At 44.7% G+C, this 26,832-nt stretch overlaps 1 protein-coding gene across 7 annotated transcripts in view; it reads left to right on the forward strand.

Moving 5' to 3' along the window:
* LOC144936522 (signal peptide, CUB and EGF-like domain-containing protein 2) overlaps positions 1-26,832 on the forward strand; it is a 184,121-nt gene that overhangs the window by 26,686 nt on the left and 130,603 nt on the right. For all 7 annotated transcript variants that reach the window (XM_078863685.1, XM_078863689.1, XM_078863688.1 and 4 more), the window contains exon 4: positions 6,576-6,710. In XM_078863685.1, the coding sequence (XP_078719811.1) occupies positions 6,576-6,710 (135 nt within the window). The remainder of the gene's footprint in view (positions 1-6,575; positions 6,711-26,832) is intronic.

Consider the following 26,832-nt stretch of genomic DNA (forward strand, 5'->3'; position numbering starts at 1 on the left):
TGGGAAGATGTGTCCCTTATTTATTTATTTGCCCTTGTTATTCGCCCGCCGCCGGCTCTCTGTGTGTGCGCCTGCCGCTCTCCCCGCAGGCCCCCCTTTCACGAAATCTCAAGGAGAGAGGTTTTTTTTTCCTTTCCCTCTTGCTCAAAAGATTTTGTTCTTCCTCGTCGTTCCTTTTTCTTTTAAAATATGGCCCTCCTTTTTTTTTTGCCAGCGAGCCCGCTTTGATGAGCAATAGCTGAAAGAAGCAATGAAGTATTCAAAAGAACACTGAAAAGAGAGAAAGGTAAACAAAGAACCTTAGGCTTTCCTCCCCTTTTTGCCTTATTCAGCTAAAGAATTTCGCTTTGTTGATTCATGGTCAGTCTATGGGCTTAGACGGTAAAAAAAAACAGCCAACCGCATTTTTTTCCCTCCCCCCCCCCCCTTTACTTGATGTTCTTTTCTACCCATCCAACAGTTCTTGTATCAACCTGAATGTAATCAAATATGTGCATGACAAATATCGTTGTGGCTCAATTTATTTTATTTTGGGGGGGGGCAAGGGGGGGGTGGTGCAGGAACGTCGACTTTGTTGCGGTTTTTCAATGCTAGTTGTTTTACTTCCATGGGGCGGACAATTTCAGACAACGGGCGGGTCTTAAGAGAAACCTTAAAATCGTAGCGAACACTGAGCTGGCTGGCTAGCTTAGCGGCAGGTAAAAAGGAGTCCTCTTTGGCAAGTTGTGGCTTGCGATGGGCTATTAGCATTGATGATGGGATTGCGTTGCATGCGTTAAGGCTTCTAATAGCGTCCTTCGTGTGATATCGGCCACTAATGATCCATGTACGCCGCATGTTTAATATTCCCACTTTTCGCGGCGTTGGAATTTGATAGTCTGCAGGCAATGTGGATTACCCGGCTATGCTAGGAATGGGTAGCAGTCATGTAAGGCTCCGCTAAGTCATTAATATTTATTAAATAAAAAACATTTCACACACGTCAAGTGCATGCCTATATATCTGTCTGACAGCGAGTGCTCATAATAGTACAGAAATCAGAGGAATCCGATTGAACACCAATGCATTTTAATAACAATTATATATAATTTCTGCAATGAGTATAAGGTGGGGGGTGGGGGGGGTGGAGTGGCGGCCCAGTTAGCGGGTTGTGCTGGGAACTAGTCCTGATTCTAGATTTGAAGCTTTCGTAACTGCAAGGATTCATATTTTTAGGTAAAATTTTAAAATTAATACAAGTAAAATAAAAATAAAATAATTATTTTCTTTTACTTTTATTAATTTAAATTTTGAGTTCTCCACGTTCACAAAAACTCACAACTGACCAGCACGGTGAAGTGTGGTCAAACACGGATGTCGCAGACGCCCAATCGGACTACTACATCTGTGAAAACAAAAAAGGGAGCTTCTTAGCTCATCGGATTCCTCCGGTTGAACCGAAAGCCACGGAGTGCCCTGTCGATCACGCGCGTGAGCGAGGCTTTTGTCAAAAAGCCCGCGTGAGGCCTGCCAATCGCGGCTGTGCTCTGGGAGCACGGGGTTCACCTGCACTGCAATTGACGAACTGTCGCGAATTTAATTGAAAAGGGATTACAATCAATCAAAGGATCGATTTTTGTGGGGGGGTTTTTTGTTTTGTTTCCATCGCGTTGAATAGGGGCGGCTGTAGTGGCTGCAGGGGGGTGACGTGGACATATTACATACAACATAGAACACAAGATAAAGGTGCAGCCCTGCAATTGCACCTCTAGAGAGGGCTCAAGAGATCCTCCTCTGGAGGGTACCTTGGCCTACTCTTCCATGCTGGCCAGACGTTCTGGAAGAAGTGGGAATACCCAGACTTCACCTCACCACACATACGCCGGTCACTGCATCGCGTGCTTTCAGATGTGCTGATGCGGCCGTCTGGAACGCTCTTCCGTCCGATATGAGAAAGTTGCTAGAACTATGCACTTTTAAATCATCTACATTGAAAACTCATTCGTTTAGAACTGCTTTTTTGTTTACATTGTTGTCCTTCCCCCGCACCTCCAATTAGCATGGTTGGCGATGAACAGTACGAAAAAAGTTCAACACGCATACGTACAACGTGTTGATTGATCTGTGGTGTTATCCATCTATACTGCTGAGTGGATAGAGGTGGCGGGTGGGATTTAATAAACTTGCTCCATTGTTTTAACTGCCACACCGGGAGATCAATCGGACTGGCCACCTCTGCATTGCAAGTCCCATGTGCAAACCATGACACCACAGCAGGATCCATTTGTGAATACCGTTGATAGCATTGAGAATCATTGATAAGATTTTAAGTAAAAATAAATACAGGTTATTTCAATTCGTCTTCTTAATTGTAGATTTGTTAGTCGTGATTTTTTTTATTGTACGTTCTCAAGTATATGTAATTGTTCTTGTTTCTAGAGTGATAAGTGAAGGAATATCTAAGTCTGTGGGTGAATAGTGGTGAAGCTCTGTCCTTTCCCAATCCTGGCCAGCCTGGCCAAAAAAATATAAATGAAACGATTATATAACAACAACGATCTTCTTGGTTCTTTCGGTAAAGTCACGTAGAAGGGAAATAATAAAATAAGAAAAATAATTATTATGTTTTTTTATTTTATTATTTCCCTTTTACGTGACTTTACCGAAAGAACCAAGAAGATGAATCCCTGCAGTCACGAAAGCTTTAAATCGAAATTTAACAACAGCGATGTTTACACACGCGATTCGATGCAGGTATCGTGACCTTAAAAATCAATATCAATCAATGGATTTGTTCCAGCCATGGTCTGCTCGCCAGCCACAATGTGCCCTCTCACAGCAAAGGCAGAGTAATACAAACCAGAGAAGACAAAATGCCTGTGGAGTAATGCGATGGCACAGCATTCTACAGCCGTTATGGTTGGGCAAATAGAGGAAATATCTTTAAAATATGATGCACGTCTTGGCTATTTTGAAAGCATTACGTAACGCCACTGAAAATGTGTCTTGCCGTTCAACATAATATATTTTGTCTCTGACAACTGGGGATTTATGTTTTTTACATTGATACAACCTGACCCCATCTGAATATATAACCATTATATTTGGCCCTTTGTCAAACCGCCTCTGAATGAAGTTATCCCATGCTGCGTCGGTGATGAGGGTTGCTTGACCTTACTTCACCATGCTGTTCATTGCAGGTTGGTGTATACGGAGCTCATAAGCGGTTAATACATCACTTTACCACGGATTTTTGTTACGTTTAACCTTTTCAGTCATGGTCAGGAATTGAACTTCGCTTTGGCAGGCTCACAGTACAATACACAAAGCCCTGCACCCCTGTTCCACGCGACTCACTCTTAACGTAAATTTTCCAAACTGCGGTAGTTTGATATACATTGCTACATAAAACTGTGCACCCATTGTATATACCGAAAATAAAAAAAGGCAAGCATATTTCACAATTAGAGGCACTTATATAATGCCTTACACAATAGCACTTGGATACGGATGCATGAAAATCATACTCGGGGTATTTTACGTAAGAGGTGACGCGTGTGGTTTCCTCCAATGACCAAATCACCCTGAATGTCGCCGATCTGCCTTGGGACAAAAAAAACCAAGGTGTTGAAGACTTTATGTTTTGAGGTGTAAAAATTGTCATCCCGTATGTGTGGAGCTATGAGTATTAATCCCTCTGAATTATGCATGATTCCTCCAGTTTTTTTTATACTTCCTCTCACATGCCAAACACCCATTTTATGGAATTGGCCAAGCATCCCGATGCAAGTGCCTCTCTTGTCGAAGAGTCTTGAGAATCCGTGGGACTGCCCTGGATAAATAAAGGGCACTTGGCCATGAAGTGAGTCTTGGCGATGGTTTCTGCCACCTCTCTGCAGGGACCGTTTGTCCTCGCATCCTCGTGTCTTGTGCTGTGACTAACCGAGCGGGTGATGTGTGGCTGAGGCTGACATTGGCACAAACACAGCCGCTCAACACTACGCACACAAGCGCTGTTTCCTTGCTTCAGCATCGTCAGAGGAAGTCACGGTTCGAACACTGGACTTGCGATCCAGAGGTCGCCGGTTTCTTTTGATCTCCCTGTGTGCGACAGTTGAAGTAATGGGGCAGTGTAAATGGGGTGCACAGCAGTCGGTCAGCAGGTCACGTATCGTGGGGCAAAGTGCCCGGCATGGCGTCGTGGGCTAAAATATCTTCTAGAGGAGCTTTCTAGAGCACCCTCTAGTGGAGGCCCTTTCATCAGCATTAACGTGAGCAAGAAATGAATTGCTGCACCTTTGCCCCTTTTATATTTTCAGTACCGTCAGGCATGTCCATTGGACATATTGACATTTTCCGTTTTGTTTATCTCTGGGACTCTTTGCTTTCGTATTTTTTTGTTTAATCTCATCGTCTGAATGTCTTCCCTGTCTGCTTGACTGCGTCTGCGAATGTTTGTATGACTCTTCGTCCCGTGCGTTGTGACTTGGAGGTCAACTCAGCCCTTCATCTATCCAGGGTCAATAAGCACACTTTGTAGGGAAAGTCAACAGTGGTTGTCCTGTGGAAAGACTTCCCCCATCATAGGAATGTGGAATATCAGTCACTGGTTCAGGGCTGTAAACTGGACATGAGCGTTAAAAAAAGTTCAGTTGCGTGGAAAATCACATTGACCTTTTTACTTTGACAAATAACCATACGGTCGTCTCTTAAGTCCCTTAATTGCAATGGTACTCGGTGACATCCCTGGACCGGAATCGCAGTCATGGCAGATATAGTACAAATATTCCATACCTTTCTATTCGTTGTTGATGTATCACCTGTTCACATCAAAATGCAAATAATAAACTATTTGACCGTTCATACACGGAAGATAGAAACAGAAAAGGATGCGATCATCGTCACGGTTACATTGTCTCGTTTGGCTCAGCCAGGGGTGGGAAACAGCTCCCTTACGGGTCGTCAAAGATGACTTTTAAAAAATACCTTTGGCGGGCCTCACATTCACAATCACACCTCAGCGTCATCCAATAATAACGTGAACGGCAGGGCTCACGTTCTTATTCTTCTTCCGTGTGTGGCTGATGTAGATGCAGACCAACAGCTACAATTTCACATGCAGGTGGTGAAGCCAGACAACCGTGTCAGGAGCAGCGGAATGTAGCGCTCTCATGTCTCCCTGCGCATTTGTGGATCGGGGCATTGCGTCGATATTATGTTGTATGGCCCCTTCCTGGATGACCACAGTCGCCACAATACTGGAGAGTTGTACATTTTCCATTTGTGCATCAGGTATCCGCATCTGCCATGGTTTGTGAGGATGCTGTTTAGGGTGGACCATGAGCTTCTTGAAAGATCAAACCCTGGGATGGCTAAGAAGATGCTTACAGTGATGGATAAACATCTAATTCTAGATTTGAAGCTTTCATGACTGCAAGGATTCATATTCTTAGGTTTTTTCGGTAAAGTCACGTAGGTAGAAAATTTAAATTAATAAAAGTAAAATAAAAAATCACGACGTTTCGGAGGCAACACAAGCTTCCGTCTTCATGTGGAACCATCACAGCACGATAGCTGTATTTTACTTTTATTAATTTGAATGTTTTACCTACGTGATTTCACCGAAAAAACCTAAGAATATGGATAAACATCTATTGTGTGACATTTCAGAGTGGCCGTGGCCATAATAAATTGAGTTATCTGCTTAACTAGGTTGCTCGGTCCTGATTTCAGGGTATCACTTGTCAAGACGCTCGTGTTAGGAATGGTTAATCAAAAGTGTTCAACGCATGTTGTTGGTTGTATGTATTTCACGTGTTCTATGTATTTCATGTGTTGTATGTATGTTGTGTGTGTCGATCACACGTAAAACAATTCAGCTGCGTGGTGATTAGATGAATTATCACTGGTCAACAAAAAAAAAATTCTGGCCTGGACTTTTGCAGCTGTTTTAGACTAATTTCAGGGTGCTGATTCCAAATCTGATCCTCAGATTTGCTCTATCACATCTCATTTTTATGCTATCGACATACCCCATTTTCATTGATTTTTCCCGAAATTAACTCTGTCACTTATGATTGCAAGTTTTTGCGAGTCAGTGACTGCTTTAGTGTTAAAATATGGTGCTGTATTTTTAGGATAGTGTGTTTCTAATATCATTTTATGTAGATATCCACATTTATTCAATATTTTTCTTCCGCAGTTTTTATTGAAAATGCAACATTTGATATCTCAAAAACCTAATGTGATAGACAAAAACTGATGCCAGACTTTGGAATCAGCACCCCAAAATTACCTTAGAACCGTCGGAATACCTTATGCCAGAAAAAGTGTGTTGACCAGTGTTATCATTGATATTGGGGGTCACGATTCATTTCAAAAAAGGGTCACGTGGGACCATTTACATAGAACGTGCCAATAAATTGACTTAATAAAATGAAAACTCGATTCTTCCACACACTCGGGAGTCGACTCGTGTACCGACAGCCCACAAATTGACGACGGTCAAAATCAATCGCAACGTCGCTTCATGCACCCCCCCCCCCGTGCCCATGTCTCACTCTCCTCCCGTCTCTGTCTCTCCCCCCCCCCCCCAGACGTTGACGAGTGCGAGGTTAACAATGGCGGCTGCCAGCACGTGTGCGTCAATACGATGGGCAGCTACGAGTGCCTGTGCAAAGAGGGCTTCTTCCTCAGCGACAACCAACACACCTGCATCCACCGCTCCGAAGGTAGGGCGCTCTCCTCTGCACGTGTGCGTACGTACGTTGAAACTTTTCCTTCGCGCCGTGCCTTGCCAACCGCGTCGAATCGGAGGTGCAGGGAAGTGAGTCGGAGGTGCGGCACTGAGGCAGAAGCGGAACGAAATAAATTGCTTGTGGCCCCAAGAGCTCAAGAGCACCTCACCCTTTATCTCCCCACCTCGATTCACGTGGATTTCAATTGTAGCCGGATTCTCCGCAACATCAGATGCTTCAGAAGGTAAGACGGAGTGCTGAAATTCAGCCGGAATGGTCTGGAACTCTGGTCTGGGAATTCGTTTGGCACGCCACATCCACCTTGCCTCATTTTGTCCTCATGCTTGTGTACATGCCTGGCACATAAGACCAGAGCATATATGGGGCACTATAGTATGAAATGATAATTGACAGCTGTAGCTTGTACCCTAGTGGTAGTGCCTTATGCCGGTAATCCCTACTCCGTGTCAGCCTAGCAGCGTTTGAGAAAATATCTCATGAGAAACAAATCCCTTGTTGGTGAGACGCACCACAAACCTGTGCCCGGTGTCAAAAAAGTTCTATGAATATGGTCACACGCACACACTAACTTGATATTTAAGACAGTTGAAACTCCACGACCAAGTTTGTAACAAGACACAACGGTATTCAAAGAGAAAATGGCACTTGTGCATTATGGGAAGAAAAAGAAAAAAACCCCATCAACCGTTCCTGAATAAGTGCATTGTGGTCCTCTTGTCTAAGATCACCATCAAAATCATTTGAGCACACGCGTGCGACTCACTGAGAGGTAGCAGTGATGCAGAGATAGACACCTGTGAACTGGGTTCACTCTTGCCTCCTCTAAGTCCACTCGCACTGCGCTATGTAAGGCTAACTCACGTTCCCAATGTCTCAGATCTTTGCAGATTGCCCTGATTTTGGCTACATCGGACAATGGGCCCTCATTCAGTTCGCGAACTCACACACACACACTTTGGCAAGAGAAAAGCGGACGAAAAGTGCTGCGTGTAATTGTGATACTCTAGGTGCGTGCGGCCTATGTTACCAGCAAACTCTGCTGTCACACGGGGTGGTGGGGGAGGGGGGGCTGAGGGTGAGACAGTGGGAGGAGGTGGGGGTGGGGGGAGCAGAGTATAGATGCAACGGCACGGGCCAGTTTGTAGCGACCGCTCCGACACGATCACACGGTCGTGCCGCGCGTTGATCGGTAGACGTCCGATGTTTCGCTTCACGAGCTCCTGAGCTCAATTTAACCCTTCCCCGTCCCGAGACGTCCGCAGGTTGCAGGGTGGGTCCCGTTCGCCGCCGAATCTCGGCGGTGTGGCAATGGCGCCGCTGTTGTTAAACACGTTGTGCCCCTGCTCTTTGGTTCTTTCGGTAAAGTCACGTATAAAGATAAAATAATAAATTGAATAATAGCATACGACGTTTCGATTGCAACACAAGCAATCGTCATCAGGTATAAATGAAATAGCAACAAAAATCTAACCAGAAAACTATAGACAGACATATAAGCAGACAGATATCACCAAGATACATAGAGAGAGAGCAACACATGTGCTCGCCGCAGAGAACTGTAGCGACACGACCGCACTCTACGATAGCTGGCGCCAAACTGTGCCACACGCCCCTTCAGCATGGTCTTGTGGGAGCCTCGGTACTGATGACGTCATTTTATTTTAGTTTCTCTTTCAGTTACGTTCGGAACGGAATCGGAAGAAACACTGATGACGTACACACACGTACACGTACGTCATCGGATCGGGAAAGGGTTTCCCAACATGTGAAAACCCTACCCAGTGGTGGCCTATAGCCGGTGAAAATGATGATTTACAGCACCCTGCCAATCCTCGTGTGGATGAAGTCCTCACCATGCTCTGTCTGTCATGGGAATTGTTTCACTATACTTCACCATGGTCAGTATGGATTGATGATGGAGGGGGGGGGGCAGGTAAATATATCTCTCACTCCTGAGGTTAGCCATGGCCGGGAATCTAACACGGCGTTGTGGATTCATAGCGTACCGTCACGAACCACTGTACTATCGCTCCTTCATAAAAAGTCAGTTTATTTATCAATACATTGCTGTACTCAATGTATCAATACAATACATTGCTGACCCGCCCCTAGTGGACGTATTTCAAAAAGAGCTTCATAGCTCATCGGATTCCTCCAGTCTAAACGCGGATTCTGATTCTGACACGCGTTGTAATGGTTAGCACACCGGACTTGCAATACAGAGGGCGCAGTTGCAACGATTAGGCAAGTTTCTTAAATGCCCATGCTTCTGACCACCCAGCAGTATAGATGGACGTGCCACAGTTAGTCGGTCGGCAGGGCGCGTGTGCGGTGGGTGAAAGTGTGGGTACTCCCACTTCTGCCAAGGCCGTCTGGCCAGTGTGGCAGAAGAGGAAACATACTCGCCTGGGCTCCTTCCAGTGGAGGCCATTCCTTCAGCAGTGGCACGAGCAAAACACTTGCAGGGCTGCACCTCCCTTTCTGAACTTACTCGAGCAGGAATCTGTTCAGTACATGGGTGAATGGTGTTCGTGTGGTTCTGCTCGGGGGGGCGGAGGGCCCCACAATATATTAAGGTTGCCCCTGAGTGTTGGAGAGCGTAGTTGTCACGGCACTCGTTAGGGTTGATTTACGCAGTGCCGTTTTGGAAAGAGAACTGGGGACGTGCGGCGTTATGACTGCTCATTACACCCCTGCGTTGTGTCCATTTGGCAAGGAAATCTGAATATTCAGCACAGCTGTCAGGACTGCACTGTGATATAAATGAATGCTGGCATTGAGCATAGGCGTTTGCCATTCATGGCAATGTACAACAACTTTGTCATTAAAACTCAATACGAGTTCCACCAGTGCACATTTTGTACATTAAGTCATGGCAAATGCGTGCTTAACTACAGCATAGACATTGCATTCGCTACCGTGTGTGTGGCTTTTGATGAACTTGACTTCAGAAGTAGCGGCCCGTTAGTCATGATGAATCTACAGGATTTACACCATTGGTACCTCATTTGCCAGTAAACAAAAATATGATAATTGTTGTTTTACCCTTTTATTTGGCAAAAAAAAGGTGTCAGTTTTGTTGCCAGATAAAAGGGTAAAAAACCAATTATCGAATCTACAGGAGTCAATGATGAGGCTGTGTACAGCTATCACTGAGCTGGTATTGTCAGTGGGTACGATCAGTGCATTGGCAGATGACAATACCGTGTTCGTTGTGACATACAGGCCGTGGACAGGGATATGATCAAGAATACGATGGCATCTCTGTGATGTCGCGTTGACATGCAAAGCATGCTGGTATTTAAGGCAATCTTCCGCTGTGTTACTCCATCGCTCGTCTGGTCTGCGACGTGGCCCAGCAGTAGCGTGTTCCCCGCTTGTTGCAAGAGGTTAAAGGTTCGAATCCAGCAACCGCCCTGATCGTTCTAGATTTGAAGCTTTCGTGACTGCAAGGATATTCATACTCTTAGGTTTTTTCGGTAAAGTCACGTAAGTAAAAAAGAATAATAAAATAATAATAAATCACGACGTTTCGGAGGCAACACAAGTCTTCAGGTGGGACCGTCACAGCTAAACTCTCACTTGATACAGTAAATTTAGCTGTGACGGGTCCCACCTGAAGACGGAGACTTGTGTTGCCTCCGAAACGTCGTGATTTATTATGATTTTATTTTATTATAATTTTTTACCTACGTGACCCGCCCTGATCGTTCCTGCGGTGTGGTATTAACCCGAAGTAGTCGTAGTAGCAGTGACACTACGCCCCGCCTGCTTGCCAGTGGACGTTACAAGATTAGGCCACTGTGTTGTTGGAGAGAAAAACAAATGGCACGGTAAATTATTCCATCGGGATTGTACAAAGCAGCAGTCGCCTCCAACCAACAGAAAAATGCCCCATGTCACACTTGCAAATTAAACTATCCTGGTCTATTGGGTTCTCACCACCTGGTTAAACAAAATTAACTGAACTAAGTTAACATCATTTATGTTAGTGATGTTAAATGTGCAATGGACTCATAGAATGTCAGGGTGTTTAAAGGGCATCGTTCTTTGTGTGTTTTCATCTATAGCTGAACGAATTATGACGATGATTATGATTATTAGACACCGCAAAACCTCAATGTGTAACTTAGTGAGAATAAATCTTGACTTAAAGCTTTCGTGACTGCAGGAATCAATATTCTTGGGTCTTTCGGTAAAGTCACGTAGATAGGTCAAAAGAAAATACCTTTAAAACATCCTGCCTCAGCAGCTTTCTCGCTATTTTTTTTCTCCTGATGACAATTGCTTGTGTTGCAATCGAAACGTCGTAGTTTTTTGTTAGTTTTTTTGTTAGTGAGAGGATACAAAGGCCTATCAATGCAGGTCTCAGTTGGACAAAAATTGAGAGAAACGTTTAACAAACACAATACATTCCCCTGCCACGTGTGTTAAATCAAATATCCGCCACCTTTAATTTTTGGTTACGATTTTTCAATTTATTTCCTTCTCCAATAATGTTGTTATGAGAAGCGAGTCAAAGATTGTTTATGTTTGAAAAATAAACCGAGTGTTTTCTCTCTAAAGAGTCTTATTGTGATTGCAATTCTCTTGGCTTACAGGCAGCCAAGTGAAAGTGTTACTTGGATGGCATTGTTATTCAGTAGGAAGCCATAAATTAAAACAAAGAATTTTTACATTTGGCCCAAAATCCATTCCTTTCTCATCTCCGTGTTTTTTCATGTGTCTGTGCACCAAGGTCATCCAAAAGTAGAAATATCAATTTGACTTAATTTTCCATTACTGATGTGTAATGATACATTTTAATGAGGACATTTTGTCTTTAAAAAAAATCTAGGGATGGCTGCTCCACGGATGATTAATTATACGTGCAAATTCATCACAAAGATGCTGAGGAGGCCCAGTGGTAAGCGCACTGGGCTTGCAATGAGCGTTTACACAACGCAGAGCTCTCCGGCACTATCTCCTGGCGCGGCAGTTGAAGCGATCGGCAAGCTCTTCAATGCTTTCCACCTCTGTTCACCGAGCAGTGTAAATAGGTACACTGTGGTTCGTCGATTGGCCGGTCCCTTGTCGTGCTGTAAAGTGTGAGTACTCCCTCCTCTTTCATGATGTCTGGCCAGTGTGGAAGAGTAGGCCAAATACCTCTCGAGGGGGCTCCCTGGTGCTCCCTATCGTGGAGACCCTTCCACCAGCAGTGGTATAACGAATGGAGGACATTTTTTTTTTGGGGGGGGGGGGTTTGTGGTGTGCAGAACAGATATTGAAATACTGAGTGCTGTAACTGAGCTTCAATAATAACGGTTGTTATTTCCAATGTTTGCTTTGTAAAGTAGAAATTTGAAGTAGCTGCTCCAAATTCACGCTTTGGATATTAATGGAGTCGTCGTGTTTATACGATCAACTAATACAGCGTCAGTCCGTCACGGGGCTTTGTTAAGAATCTTGAGTAAATGAGGTTGAGTGGTGCAGCTGAGGATAAAAAGGAAAAGGGCGACTGCACAAAAAAAAAGCGCATTTTGGTTTGTTTTGTCTGGAGATTGAGGCCCCCGGTCTCCCCGTAATTTGTCCGCCCCTCCGGCACCATTGTGTGGCACCCAAGCTGCTACACGAATCTGATTATCGCAGTGAAACACCCTGCTGAAAGCCCACAATGCACCTGTCATCCGAGTTTGTCACGGCCGGCCCGGGGGCTTTGTGTGTGTCGCCCATCAGCCCCGCGCAGATTTTCTCTCCCAAAGGCCCCCGCGCTCGCTCACTCGCTCTGGCGTTGTGCGGCCGCACTTGGGGGGGGGGGGACGGACGGTGGGAGGTGACGTGGCCTAGCCGCGTCCCTCGAGGTTCGCGGTTCGAATCCAGTGGCCACCCCGGTTATTTCCGCGTTTTGGTGTGTATCAACCGTAATGATGCCACGTGCCGTACTGCTACCACAGTGGGCTGTTAAGATCTCGCGAAGTTGTTCGCAAGAGTAGGCCGACGTGTGCCTGGTGTCGTGGCCCGAACTTGAAAATGTACCCGGCAAATAATTCGATTGGAATATACACAGCAATCATCGCCCCACCCCCCGCGCCACCGACTGTGATAACTTGACAGGACCCTTCTGAAACAGAGTCATGAGACTCAGTAAAGCTTCTTTGGATAAATAAGCACAATGCCGTACACTCGCACCAGCCCACATTGATGGTGTCCTCATGTAATCATGAGCACACTGGACTTGCAAAACCAGAGGTCACCGGTTCGATCTCTCTGCCATGGCTCTTGTTGAAACATTGGGCACATTCTTAAAATTCTCCCCCCTCCCCACCTCGTAGTAAAAAAAAATGGGTACACCACAGTAAGTCCGTCGGCGGTGGGGTTAAGTGTGGACACTCCTGCCTCTTCGAAAAAGTCTGGGGCAGCGTGAAAAAGTTGGTCTAAAAGGGCCCGATACAGCGCTTCCCTCTATTAGAGGCTCTTCGCCCAGCTTGTGACACGAGCGAGAAATTGCATGGCTGCACCTTTACCTTTTTGAAAGAAAACAAATTGTTACCAGAGATCGTTTGCATTCGCACTGCCGCCACTTGCTTTTCCTGGCAAAGCTTGCCCCGCTGGAGGTGCGGCGTGGGTGTTTCTTTTTGTTGATGTTGTTGTTGCTGCTGCTGAGTGAAGGCGAAGGCGGTGGGGCAAGGGGCGGTGGGTGGGTGGAGGAGGAGGACGAGGTGGGGGAGCTTGCCAGTTCAGTGGGTGGCGGTGGTGTTGCGAATTTTAAAGAGGAACAACCAGACTTCGGCAGAGACTGTAATCAGTGGGCGATGAGCAGTAAAAGATGCACAGTGGTGACATCAGCTTTCTTCCTTTGTTTGAGAGCAAAATAGGAAGATTTCTTCACAATTATGGCTAATCGCCTGATGAGGCTGGTTGTTGTCATCACCAGCGAAACGTCGTACCCAAATTGTAAATGCTGTGGGTTTATTCTCCCAACACACCGGTGTGCTGAAGTAGTACAAATCTTACTAATTGCCTGTGCCGGTTGGTAGTGGGTTTAACGACACGTTTATATTTACGCGATCTAACCTAAAAAAAAAACTTATTATGGGAAAAGGTGAATCCCTGCAATTGCTTGCTCACGCTACTGCTGGCAGAAGGTGCCTCCACTATAGAGGGAGCTTTAGGGAGGCCCTCTTAGAGGTACGTTTGGCCAATTCTTGCAAGCGTCTTTGAAGAGGTGGGGTTACCCACACTTTGCCTCACCACACGCGAGCTGCCGATCGGGAAACTGGTATGCCCATATGTACTGCTGGGTTGGACAGAGTTGGCGGGGTGTGGGAGGGGGCATTTAAGAAACTTGTATCATTGTTTCAACCGCTGCGCTAGGAAATGGAATCGAACTGGCGACCTCTGGATTGCGTGCTACACGTTGCACTGTCGCTTCACCAGATTATCTGCCGATCTGCAGCACTTATCATTTTGAGAGGTCAGGCCCCGATACTTGAGATGTCTATTGTCTGCACACAATGGTCAAAGTAACAAGCGCTACTGGGCTCTCGGGAGATGAGACCTGTAGGTGAGTTATTGCCTCGTTATTCTTTTTCCTACGCTTGCGTCAGTTGACATTTAAGAGTTGCCACTTTGTTTTACTGAAGAACAAAACACAAAATCAACATCATCATCATCATCATCAGTCGGCAGCCATGGTCAATCCACTGCTGGATGATGCCCTTCACAAGCTGCCGCCATCTCTCACTATCGTGGGATGCGTCAATCCACCCAGCAGCTACACACGAAAGCGAATTTCATCGCTTCATCTCCGTTGGGGACGTACTTTCGGATGTGTTCCGATTCTAGGCTGCCACTCCCATTACTATTATTATTTTTTCCCCTACACGAGCATCAGTTTCTACATATACTCTTACCATTGTTTGCATCTTTAGCTAAGAATAAAACACAAACTATGACAATGGTAGGGAAGTTTGTGAGGTCAACTCAACCCTTTATGCCTCCATGGCCAGTAGCGTTTGTCCTGTGGAAAGCCTCACCCCCGCCATAGGAACGTGGAATTTCCACCACTGGCTCAGGGAGCTGTAAACAATAGACGCGGCCGCCCCACAGTCGATTGAGAACGAAACCTGGTTGAGCAAAGCGAGCGTCGTGAAGTTAAAAATAATTTAAAACAACAATGAAATAAACCAGCAAACCCTCTCCAGCATGGGGGGGTGGGGTTGGTGGGGGAAACACTGCACTCTCGGTCAAAACTGTGGAACATTACCAATGAAGCATATACAGTCAAAATCTCTTAATTAATCATTAAAAATGGCACGCTCCGCGCCTCATGCCAGGAATGCCGAGGAGCCGATGGGATAATACCGCCGGAGAAGAATCCACCTGTCACGCTTCGAGCGGACTTCCGTGAAGTTACCATTGACAGTTTGCGCGGAGTCTGCGAGCCCTGAATGAATGGATGGGAGTACAACATTTACTTCACACTCATGAGAAATTATTTTCCCAGAGCGAACTGGGCAAAAGCGCAGCGCACATGCTTGGCTTAACGTGTTTTACTTACTTTTTCTAAGAATTGTTTTTTCTGCTTAATCCACACCGAGCCTATTTCTTCACGAGCCAGTTCATTCACCGATACAGTGGTAGTGTGTGCGCGTGTCCGTGCGTATTTTTGCTCAGGGCTACCGACCAATTGTGTTGATTCAGAAGAAGAAGAAGGAAAAAAATCTAAATTCTGGTCCTGTAAATGCTCGAGCGACACTCAAGAAAAGGTCAACGGAAGGTGGCCGGGTGACCCAGCAGCCAGAGTGTTGAGCCGCCACTGTCGATGTCCTGGGTTGGAATCTACGACGTTCAGTCAGGTTTTTCCAGTGGAGCGAGTTGATGGTTTCAGTCCAGTTACCAATGACTACAAAACAAAAATAATCATAAAATGTTACATTACATTGGTAGGCAGCAAGAGGCCCACGTAGAGCATACACAGGTTAAACACGCAATTCAAGCTGTTGAGAAGTCTTCTTGGTTCTTTCGGTAAAGTCACGTAGAATGGAAATAATAAAATAATAAAAATAAAACATAATAAAATCATTCTCACGACGTTTCGGCCACAACGCAAGCAGCCGTCCTCAGGTGGAGAACAGGTCTGTCGAGAAGACAGTCTCGAGAAGACAGAGTCTCGACAGACCTGTTCTGCACCTGAGGACGGCTGCTTGCGTTGTGGCCGAAACGTCGTGAGAATTATTTTATTATGTTTTATTTTTATTATTTTATTATTTCCATTCTACGTGACTTTACCGAAAGAACCAAGAAGATGAATCCCTGCAATCACGAAAGCTTTAAATCGAAACTGTTGAGAAGTATTGTGTGCCTGGGCAGGGCACGTTGCTAGAACAGATGATGTACAATGGTCAAGGATAGTGACGGAGTTGCTGCCAAGGAATTGAAGATGTTTGAGAGGAGGTCTTTGTGTTCAGGTGCTTGGGTGGATTTACGCATCCTGGTAGCGTGGGAGATGTCGGTGGCTTTGGGAGTTATTCATCCATCGGTGGATTGACCCTGGCTGATGCTGATTAAGGTTAGTTTTGGCACTTGATCTGGTAAAAAAAAATCTAGCTTGAAATCTAATTTTGAATGTCGTGCGACAAACACCAATCTCATAGCAGAGTCTTGCGTGAAAGTGTGCTGCTCCCTTTCGTGCAAAGATAAGAAGGGCACGTGAAAGGATTTTTCAGAAGAAGTTCCGTGAAAATCTCTTGCGCAGCATTCTCGTATACGCCGGAGTAGCATTGCTCCGCAAAAAATTCCCAAATGGATCCTTCGGCTCATGACATGCTGTCAACAGCACACAGCGAATTAAAGTCTGGAAGAAGACGAGAAAATTAATTTAGAAAAATCAATGTGGTGCAGTTTTGGTTATCTAATGCTTACAACTCTGCGCCAGTGGAGGAAATTCCATATTGCTATGGCAGGGGTGAGTTTATTCACAGTAATGGTGTGATTGATGCATTGACTCATCAATTAATTGAATTCCTTGACACTGAATTGTGACAATTCAGAGCATTGCTGGATGGGGGGTTGCGAATTGTCTCGCACAAAAACAGCAACAACAACAAAAACCACTGGTCACTTCCCAATCTCTGACCAGGATTTGAACTCACACCCTTGTGATTGTGAGCAGCGCACGTCAGCCACGGCACCACCTAGCCATGCGACACTGCACTCATTTAATCGGGACGAACGAGCTTCAGCGTACATAAATGCAACACATTCGTCAATACGACTGCCTTAAAAGAAATAATATATACTCAAGCAATAGCCATTCTTCACGTGCTATGAAGAATGACCATTGCCCAAAATGTATTCGATTTTTTTTTTTAAAGCCTTAGTGTTATTGATGAATGCAGTTGAGTCCATTTGGTTAAGTGGAGCGAAACCAAACTGCACACATGTACGCTTGCCACGCGTACACAACGCGGGATTCCATTGTGCTCCAATATATCATCAACATTAATCCAGTGCGGTTTTTTTTTTAATCGAGCTCTTGTAACCAGTATCAAAAGAATGAATCCCAGTGTTGTGTAATTTATTCCATGTTTTCATTCATTCGTGTTAATCGAAGCTAGCGAGGACTGAATGTAAATGAGCTGCTTCGAGTGGAGTGACGACGCAGCTGTGCCCAGTGTTGGAGACATCCGTAGCTACGTGCGGTCAGAATTGTCTCCACAAGTCTGAGCTAAGTTGGCGCTGCTCCTAACCGTGAGCGTAGATGTCCCGGGTTCCACTGCCAAAACAATCATCAGCAATGCACGCGCGTTGCACATAGCATTACCTGATTTGGGATCCACGTTCTGCTATGTTCGAGCAAACGGGAGGAGCGATGGTGCCGTGGTTTTGTGCACTGCACTGCAACATGCAGCCCGAGTTTAGACGCCCAGCCACGGCGAACATCAGTGGCGAGTTATATTTGGACCAGCCCCTAGTCCCTACCTCCCCAACCCATGCTGATCGGCATGTCGAGGTATGGTCAAACAACCCCCACAATGGACAAAGTGTGGGAAGTCATTACCTAGCAGAGGATTTAAAAAATGGGGCGATTGTTATATTATTATTTAGATGGACAAATTAAAGCATTAAAGTGAGGTGGAATAATATCAAAATGGAACATTCATATTTGAAATCACGTAATTACAATAATGCATTTGATTCGGTATTCAAAATGAACGTGTACATTAATCAGAGTAAAATTTGGGTGGTAAAACATTTTCCAAATTCTTACATGTGTCGGAGAATGTAGTGGCATTACCATGCGTTTGGCTTGTGACTGGACACCAGCGTGCACCGAGAAAACCCACGCCTTCAAGGGGACAACTCACTCAGAGCTCCACACAGATAGATTCAAGAATACTACACTACCATATTTTGACTGCCCTCACCATCCCAATCCCACGCGAATGCTTGCCATTCTAGGACGGCATTTCCTTTCTAAGCAGGCTCAGGTCCTGCTGAGCTTTCGAGGGCCCGTGTGAAACCCGGCGCATTCAGGGGCAATTTTGGTCGAAGGCATTATCATCATCCGTCGGCTCTCGAGCCGCCCTGTCACATTCATCGGCATCAGAGGCCGCTAAGTGCTTAGCGCTGACAGCGAGTTTTGGCTTTAAGGGATTGCGTCGGTCTGGAAGGGTTTAATGAGCAATTGAATTCAATTAATCCTGTTGACGCTGGGCGTTAAAGCAACAGTAATTGACGGGAGCACTCGCACGTGTGCCCGGAGAAGACATACCCGTCATTATCCGCGTGACGTGCGCACGCGCGCGCGTGTGTATGTGTGCGAGTACGTGCGTGTGTGTGTATGTGCGCGCGCGTGTGTGTGTGTATGTGCGCGTGTGTGTTTGTATGTGCGCGCGCGCGTGTGCGTGTGTGTGTATGTGCGCGTGTGTGTGTGCGCGCGCGCGCGTGTGTGTGTGCGCGTTGACAAGCGTGCGCGCACGCACGATTTGTACTCTCCACTGATGTCATGAGCGCAGGCAGGGCCAATTATGCCATCTTATTAGCTAGACTGGGCCGCTTTGATCAGAGACACTTCAACAAGGCTCGAAGAGACCCGGTGTTTGTCTAAGCTGAAGATAATAAGAAGGGAGCTGCCAAGTCCTTTTCCTGGAATGCAAGCCGCACATGCTAGATGCATTACATAAGTTTATCCCAGGATACAAATTAAATTCAATCACGTGTAAGCCTCCGCAATAAACCGTCAGAAAAAAGTTGCCTGAGCTAATTTTCTCGAACGTTATCGTTGGGATTTCACCAATGTTGAGCGCGAGTAAGAGGGAAAAAAAGAGCTGGATATTATTAAATCCTCAAATGTGGAGTCACTTTACAGCAACGCGTACGTAAATATCTCTTAAACGTTGATGGTACATTCCACTGGGCTTAATTTTACTGTCCCAACTCGCATTTAAGTTTTAAAGCCTTGGCCGTTTTTTTTGTTGTTGTTGCAACAATGGCACTTAAAGAGCATGTCTCGCTTGTAAACTTAACAAGGCAGACGAGTTATTTTTGCTATTGTTCACCACTCACCGGGGTTGAAAGCCACTTAGTTGTTAATTCTTCTAAAATAGAAAGCAAAGATAATCACTAAGCCACTTTTGTTATCCATTTATTATTAATATTTCTACTATGCCTGCTTACCCAAAAAAAAATACCTGACTGAATCCCAACATTTTATTTTCAGGAAGGTCTTGCCCAGTTTTCACAATTGTGGACAATGTTGCTAGATGTGTGATACCAACTGAGTAATTTGCAGGTAAATTTTCAGCATCGGGATATTTGGCCAACACCGGTTACATTGTATGTTTTTATATTTTTTTACCTGTGGGAGGAAATGCGTGAATCTGGAGGATAATCCATGCAGAGCAGGGGGAGGTCGTACAAACTCCCAGAGGTGGGACAAAGTCATTGTTATGCAAGTCCAAGTCGAGTCGCAAGTCATCAAATTCATGACTCGAGTCTGACTCGAGTCCAAGTCACATGACTCGAGTCCACATCTCATAGGTGGGACAAAGTCATTGTTATGCAAGTCCAAGTCGAGTCGCAAGTCATCAAATTCATGACTCGAGTCTGACTCGAGTCCAAGTCACATGACTCGAGTCCACACCTCTGCAAACTCCAAACTGGAGGGCATCCAAGACTGGGATCGAACCCAGTCCCTTTTTGCTGTGAGACACCAGTGTCACCACTGCGCGCCACCCTGCCACCCAAAAACAATATGAAGAATGCAACAAAGGAAATGCACAAAGAATGCCACAATAAAGATGGATATGTATTGATTGTGGAAGCAGTGGTGGCTGTAAACGATTGTTAAGACTTAAATAGTGAATCCCTTTGAGTTTTTTTTCTCTATTATGTGTTGGGCCAAAATAGGCATACTAACGAGTAAATGCATGCCACTGTAAGATCAGGACTCGTGGCTGATCATTTATAATAGCAATAAGAATAAGTTATGGCTATTATAATTCACATACCTTTGCCAATAAGTGCTGGATGAAGGCCTATCCACACCGTGTTGGTTGCGAGGGATGTTTTACCATACTTCGCCACACTATTCAGTCTGGGCAGAGCAGTGGTCAGGAATCGAACCCAGGACACAGTGCGTCTGTCACACAGTGGATGGACCTTTGTGCCACGGAGTAATTTTTTTTACCAGTGATTGTGTACTAATTTATTTTATTTAATAAACACGGGATATCGCCATCTCTTCCAAAAAATAACTTGCAGATCGCTAGAGGGATAATTAATCGGCAGGATTGTCATGGTACATCCATGAACAGGGAACATGCTTCGCAGTTTATTGGCAGCATTAAATCGACAGACAAATAAAACAAGGGCGGTGATGGTGATGGTGACAGTAGCGATAATTGCAGTGACAAGACTCCCAGAGAAAATTTAATTTAATATCGAGGGAATTAGTTCATAAAGATTGTGTAGGTATATTCCTTGGGGACATTTCATCCCTCAATGCCCAGCCATTTCCACTTGCAACCTTACACAAATAATCACAGCAGTCAGTGACCATTCGAAAATAATATACACTAATAAAACAAGCACAGTTATTCTCCCCCACGTATAACACTGGGATTAAGAATTACATTTAGTGCACCTTGAACGTTACCAGTGGTGGCTGCCGCACGTAGCTCACTGCCAATGCCATTACAATTTTCCACTTTTATTTTTTTAAATAGAAAATATCGAAGACAGCTTAATCTCCATGCCCCCTACCCCCGTGACTCTAAAAATGCAGCTGGCTGTGATATGGGACACCTAAACAATTAGTAACGTCGATCACCAGGGAGAATGAAAAAAACAACATTCTATTATGCCCACAGTTACAATCCCACAGTCAATTTCACAATTGGGAGAAACCCCTTTCTGGGGTGAATTTCACAAGGGGCATTCATATTTTTTTAGGCCCAATTATGGTTTTTGTGTGCTTGTTGTTAAATCCTTAAGCTATAAACGCAGATCGGTAACAGATGTCCGTTCGTATTTCTGAGTTTATGCACAAATGTGAAAAAAATAATTTGCTTGAAAATAGAAAAACACTGCAGTCGCCATTCATGGAAGATGAATGCCAATTAAAATATCATTCCACGTCGCTCTGATTATTGAATCAAATTGGATTCATCATCATCGTCGTCATCATCATGATCAATCCACTGCTGAATTAAAGCCTTCTAAAGTCGTCACCATCCCTTCACGGTCCCGCGATGACAACAATGTACCTCACACCTACGTACAACAAGCCGATCTCGTCGCTCCATCTCCATGGTGGACCCCTCTTGGGAGCTTTCCCTCATTTGGCTGCCATTTCATCACCATATGACATTGTTCTTTGAGGGCATGAGACTAACTCCATAAGTTGAATTGCGAATAAAAGATAATGGCGGTAATTTAAACGCAGCAATTTTTTTTTCAGCAGGTAAGGCCCACTGAGCTATATAGCTCTTTTTCAGAAGCGACCTTGCCACAATTGAAAGCTCAACAAAGTGGCTTATCGTGTGGAAATGTATAGCAGCCAAATGCTCTTAAATGCATGTTTATAAATGTGAAGGGAAAAACCGGAGGACCTGGAAAAAAATCCACACGACCACGGAGAAAGAGAACGTGCAAACTCCAAATATACAGCGTCAGGGTCGGGATCGAACCCACAACCTCCTGTATACCATGCGAGGTAGTTAACATTTCACCACATACTGAAACACGGAAAGTCACAACCTTGCAAATTACACTTTTCTCTCAATAGACTTATCTTCTGCTTCCTGCGTATAATTACATTCCTTGCGCGTATGTAAGTGTAAACTTGCTGTTGGTAATGACAATAGAGACCCTTTGTACATTATTTCCTAAGTAATTGTCTTGACGTTATATTCTGCGTTTGTAATACTGTAGATTAATATATTATTTGTTGAAGGCTTACACACAGAATCAATCATTTGTATATGGCAATTGAATTCAATTAACTTTAACATGTTGGCTCGCATAAATGCTTACCTTTACAGAAAGCTCGAGTAACAGAGAGGCTAATGGAACATAAAAATAGCTATTGACCACAGTCTAATTTTTTTAAGGCAGGAGCCATGCTGTACAAGGGATTAAGTCACAAATCCGCCTTGCTCGGTTAATCGGACTTATGAGAAACAGTAATCAGAAAGGAGACGTGCCGAATGCCAATTTCACGCCGCTGTGATTAAATTCCTTCGCTCGATATGTGTGTGACAAACCCCTTGTTCGTTCTTTTGCCATTTCCTTGAGCGCGCCCCCATCTCGGATTATTTTCGTCGGGAATCAAATCAATAATGTGCGCCGCGCGTGGGCTCGACAACCGGCAATCTAACTCGGGCATCTGTTTAAACAAAAAAAAATGGCACTTTGCAACTCATCGGATTCTTCCAGCGCGAATATTTTTTTTTCCTGATTCTGATTCCGCAATCCTCACTCGACGTCCGCGTCTGGCCCCAACGGTGGCCGTGGGGCCGATGGGCACACGGCGGCCGTCTGAGACAGGGGCCACGCTGGGTGACGGAGCAGGTTGGAGAGCCTTGCGGGGGTGCCGGGGAAGAAGGGGTGGAGTGGCTCCCTAATGGTGGGATTAGGCGTAGAAGGCTGCAAGGCTTACAGAGGGCCTTTACACACTGTTTGGTCTAAATACCACAGACTGACCTTCTCTCCCCCCCCGCCCCCCCCCCCCATGTTGGCTCCCCTCCCCTCGACTATGCCCCTCACCCCACGCACACCCTTCTACCCCAACCCGCTTGCCCACCGACCCTCCCCCCACACCTCCCCATCCTCAACCCCACTCACCCCTCTGTCCGGCTGTCATCAGATTACACGATAAGCTGATGAAAAAACCCGGCATGGAGGGGAAAACTCTTGTGCCCCTCTTTTGCTCGCATTTTAGAACTTAACCTTTTACCGGCTTGCGTGTGAGTGCGCGCGTGGGTGTGCGCGTGTGTGCCACACTCAGTGGCATTATGGGGAACTTATATTCATTTTTTTTATAAATGCAATTTTAGCAACAACAAAAATAAGCCGTTTCCAATTGTCCCAAATATTAGGAATGTTGTTGCAATGGTTTGTAAAAAAAATGTAATATAACTGTGCGAGTTATTTATCGATGACATTTTACGTTCGCGTGCAATAACGTAGAGAAATTAACGAGCAGCAACCGCGGGTATTTTTAACGACGCCTGACACTAAATGTCACTAATCACGGCTGGTACCCTTCATTAATCCAAATGCCAACATTAATCACGTGACTCCGAGCAAAGAAAATATAAATGTACAAAACACTAAAAAACATTTTAGTAAAAATGTCTTTTGTGTGTGTGTGTGTACATGTCAAATCCGTGGCGTGCTGCACCGCATTACCAAATAATAATAATAATCAGTGACGTCCATGGCAGTGGGGGGTAGAGTGTGGTAAACCAAAAGGGGGTGGGTTATTTGGCATGCACTTAAACATTAACGATATTGTGTTCCCACTCTAAATTAGCAGTGTTCCCACTGTGAATTAATAGTGTTTCCACTGCAAGTCAATATTGTTCCCACTGCAAGGCAATATTGTTCTCACTGCAAGTCAATATTGTTCCCACTGCAAGTCAATATTGCTCCCACTGTGAATTAATAGTGTTCCCACTGCAAGTCAATATTGTTCCCACTGCAAGTCAATATTGTTCCCACTGTGAATTAATAGTGTTCCCACTGCAAGTCAATATTGTTCCCACTGCAAGTCAATATTGTTCCCACTGCAAGTCAATATTGTTCCCACTGCAAGGCAATATTGTTCCCACTGCAAGTCAATATTGTTCCCACTGCAAGTCAATAGTGTTCCCACTGCAAGTCAATATTGTTCCCACTGCAAGGCAATATTGTTCCCACTGCAAGTCAATATTGTTCTCACTGCAAGTCAATAGTGTTCCCACTGCAAGTCAATATTGTTCCCACTGCAAGTCAATATTGTTCCCACTGCAAGTCAATATTGTTCCCACTGCAAGGCAATATTGTTCCCACTGCAAGTCAATATTGTTCCCACTGCAAGTCAATATTGTTCCCACTGCAAGTCAATATTGTTCTCACTGCAAGTCAATATTGTTCCCACTGCAAGTCAATATTGTTCCCACTGCAAGGCAATATTGTTCCCACTGCAAGTCAATATTGTTCCCACTGCAAGTCAATAGTGTTCCCACTGCAAGTCAATAGTGTTCCCACTGCAAGTCAATAGTGTTCCCACTGCAAGTCAATATTGTTCTCACTGCAAGTCAATAGTGTTCCCACTGCAAGTCAATATTGTTCCCACTGCAAGTCAATAGTGTTCCCACTGCAAGTCAATATTGTTCCCACTGCAAGTCAATATTGTTCTCACTGCAAGTCAATATTGTTCCCACTGCAAGTCAATATTGTTCCCACTGCAAGTCAATAGTGTTCCCACTGCAAGTCAATAGTGTTCCCACTGCAAGTCAATATTGTTCCTACTACAAGTCAATATTGTTCCCACTGCAAGTCAATATTGTTCCCACTGCAAGTCAATAGTGTTCCCACTCCAAGTCAATATTGTTCTCACTGCAAGTCAATAGTGTTCCCACTGCAAGTCAATATTGTTCTCACTGCAAATCAATATTGTTCTCACTGCAAATCAATATTGTTCTCACTGCAAGTCAATAGTGTTCCCACTGCAAGTCAATAGTGTTCCCACTGCAAGTCAATATTGTTCCCACTGCAAGTCAATAGTGTTCCCACTGCAAGTCAATATTGTTCCCACTACAAGTCAATATTGTTCTCACTGCAAGTCAATAGTGTTCCCACTACAAGTCAATATTGTTCCCACTACAAGTCAATAGTGTTCCCACTACAAGTCAATATTGTTCCCACTGCAAGTCAATAATGTTCCCAATGCAAGTCAATAGTGTTCTCACTGCAAGTCAATAGTGTTCTCACTGCAAGTCAATAGTGTTCCCACTGCAAGTCAATAGTGTTCCCACTGCAAGTCAATAGTGTTCCCACTGCAAGTCAATAGTGTTCCCACTGCAAGTCAATAGTGTTCTCACTGCAAGTCAATATTGTTCTAACTGCAAGTCAATAGTGTTCCCACTGCAAGTCAATATTGTTCCCACTGCAAGTCAATAGTGTTCCCACTGCAAGTCAATATTGTTCTCACTGCAAGTCAATAGTGTTCCCACTGCAAGTCAATAGTGTTCCCACTGCAAGTCAATAGTGTTCCCACTGCAAGTCAATATTGTTCTCACTGCAAGTCAATAGTGTTCCCACTGCAAGTCAATAGTCTTTCCACTGCAAGTCAATATTGTTCCCACTGCAAGTCAATATTGTTCTCACTGCAAGTCAATAGTGTTCTCACTGCAAGTCAATAGTGTTCCCACTGCAAGTCAATAGTGTTCTCACTGCAAGTCAATATTGTTCTCACTGCAAGTCAATAGTGTTCCCACTGCAAGTCAATAGTGTTCTCACTGCAAGTCAATATTGTTCCCACTGCAAGTCAATATTGTTCCCACTGCAAGTCAATAGTGTTCCCACTGCAAGTCAATAGTGTTCCCACTGCAAGTCAATAGTGTTCTCACTGCAAGTCAATATTGTTCCCACTGCAAGTCAATAGTGTTCCCACTGCAAGTCAATAGTGTTCCCACTGCAAGTCAATAGTGTTCTCACTGCAAGTCAATAGTGTTCCCACTGCAAGTCAATAGTGTTCCCACTGCAAGTCAATAGTGTTCCCACTGCAAGTCACTATTGTTCCCACTGCAAGTCAATATTGTTCCCACTGCAAGTCAATATTGTTCTCACTGCAAGTCAATAGTGTTCCCACTGCAAGTCAATATTGTTCCCACTGCAAGTCAATATTGTTCCCACTGCAAGTCAATATTGTTCTCACTGCAAGTCAATAGTGTTCCCACTGCAAGTCAATATTGTTCTCACTGCAAGTCAATAGTGTTCCCACTGCAAGTCAATAGTGTTCCCACTGCAAGTCAATATTGTTCTCACTGCAAGTCAATATTGTTCTCACTGCAAGTCACTATTGTTCCCACTGCAAGTCAATCTTGTTCTCACTGTAAGTCAATATTGTTCTCACTGCAAGTCAATCTTGTTCTCACTGCAAGTCAATCTTGTTCTCACTGCAAGTCAATAGTGTTCTCACTGCAAGTCAATATTGTTCTCACTGCAAGTCAATATTGTTCTCACTGCAAGTCAATAGTGTTCTCACTGCAAGTCAATATTGTTCTCACTGCAAGTCAATAGTGTTCCCACTGCAAGTCAATATTGTTCTCACTGCAAGTCAATATTGTTCTCACTGCAAGTCACTATTGTTCCCACTGCAAGTCAATATTGTTCCCACTGCAAGTCAATCTTGTTCCCACTGCAAGTCAATATTGTTCCCACTGCAAGTCACTATTGTTCCCACTGCAAGTCACTATTGTTCCCACTGCAAGTCACTATTGTTCCCACTGCAAGTCACTATTGTTCCCACTGCAAGTCAATATTGTTCTCACTGCAAGTCACTATTATTCCCACTGCAAGTCACTATTGTTCCCACTGCAAGTCAATATTGTTCCCACTGCAA

The sequence above is a fragment of the Lampetra fluviatilis genome, chromosome 16, assembly GCF_964198595.1.
Source record: "Lampetra fluviatilis chromosome 16, kcLamFluv1.1, whole genome shotgun sequence".
Classification (NCBI taxonomy): Eukaryota; Metazoa; Chordata; class Hyperoartia; order Petromyzontiformes; family Petromyzontidae; genus Lampetra; species Lampetra fluviatilis.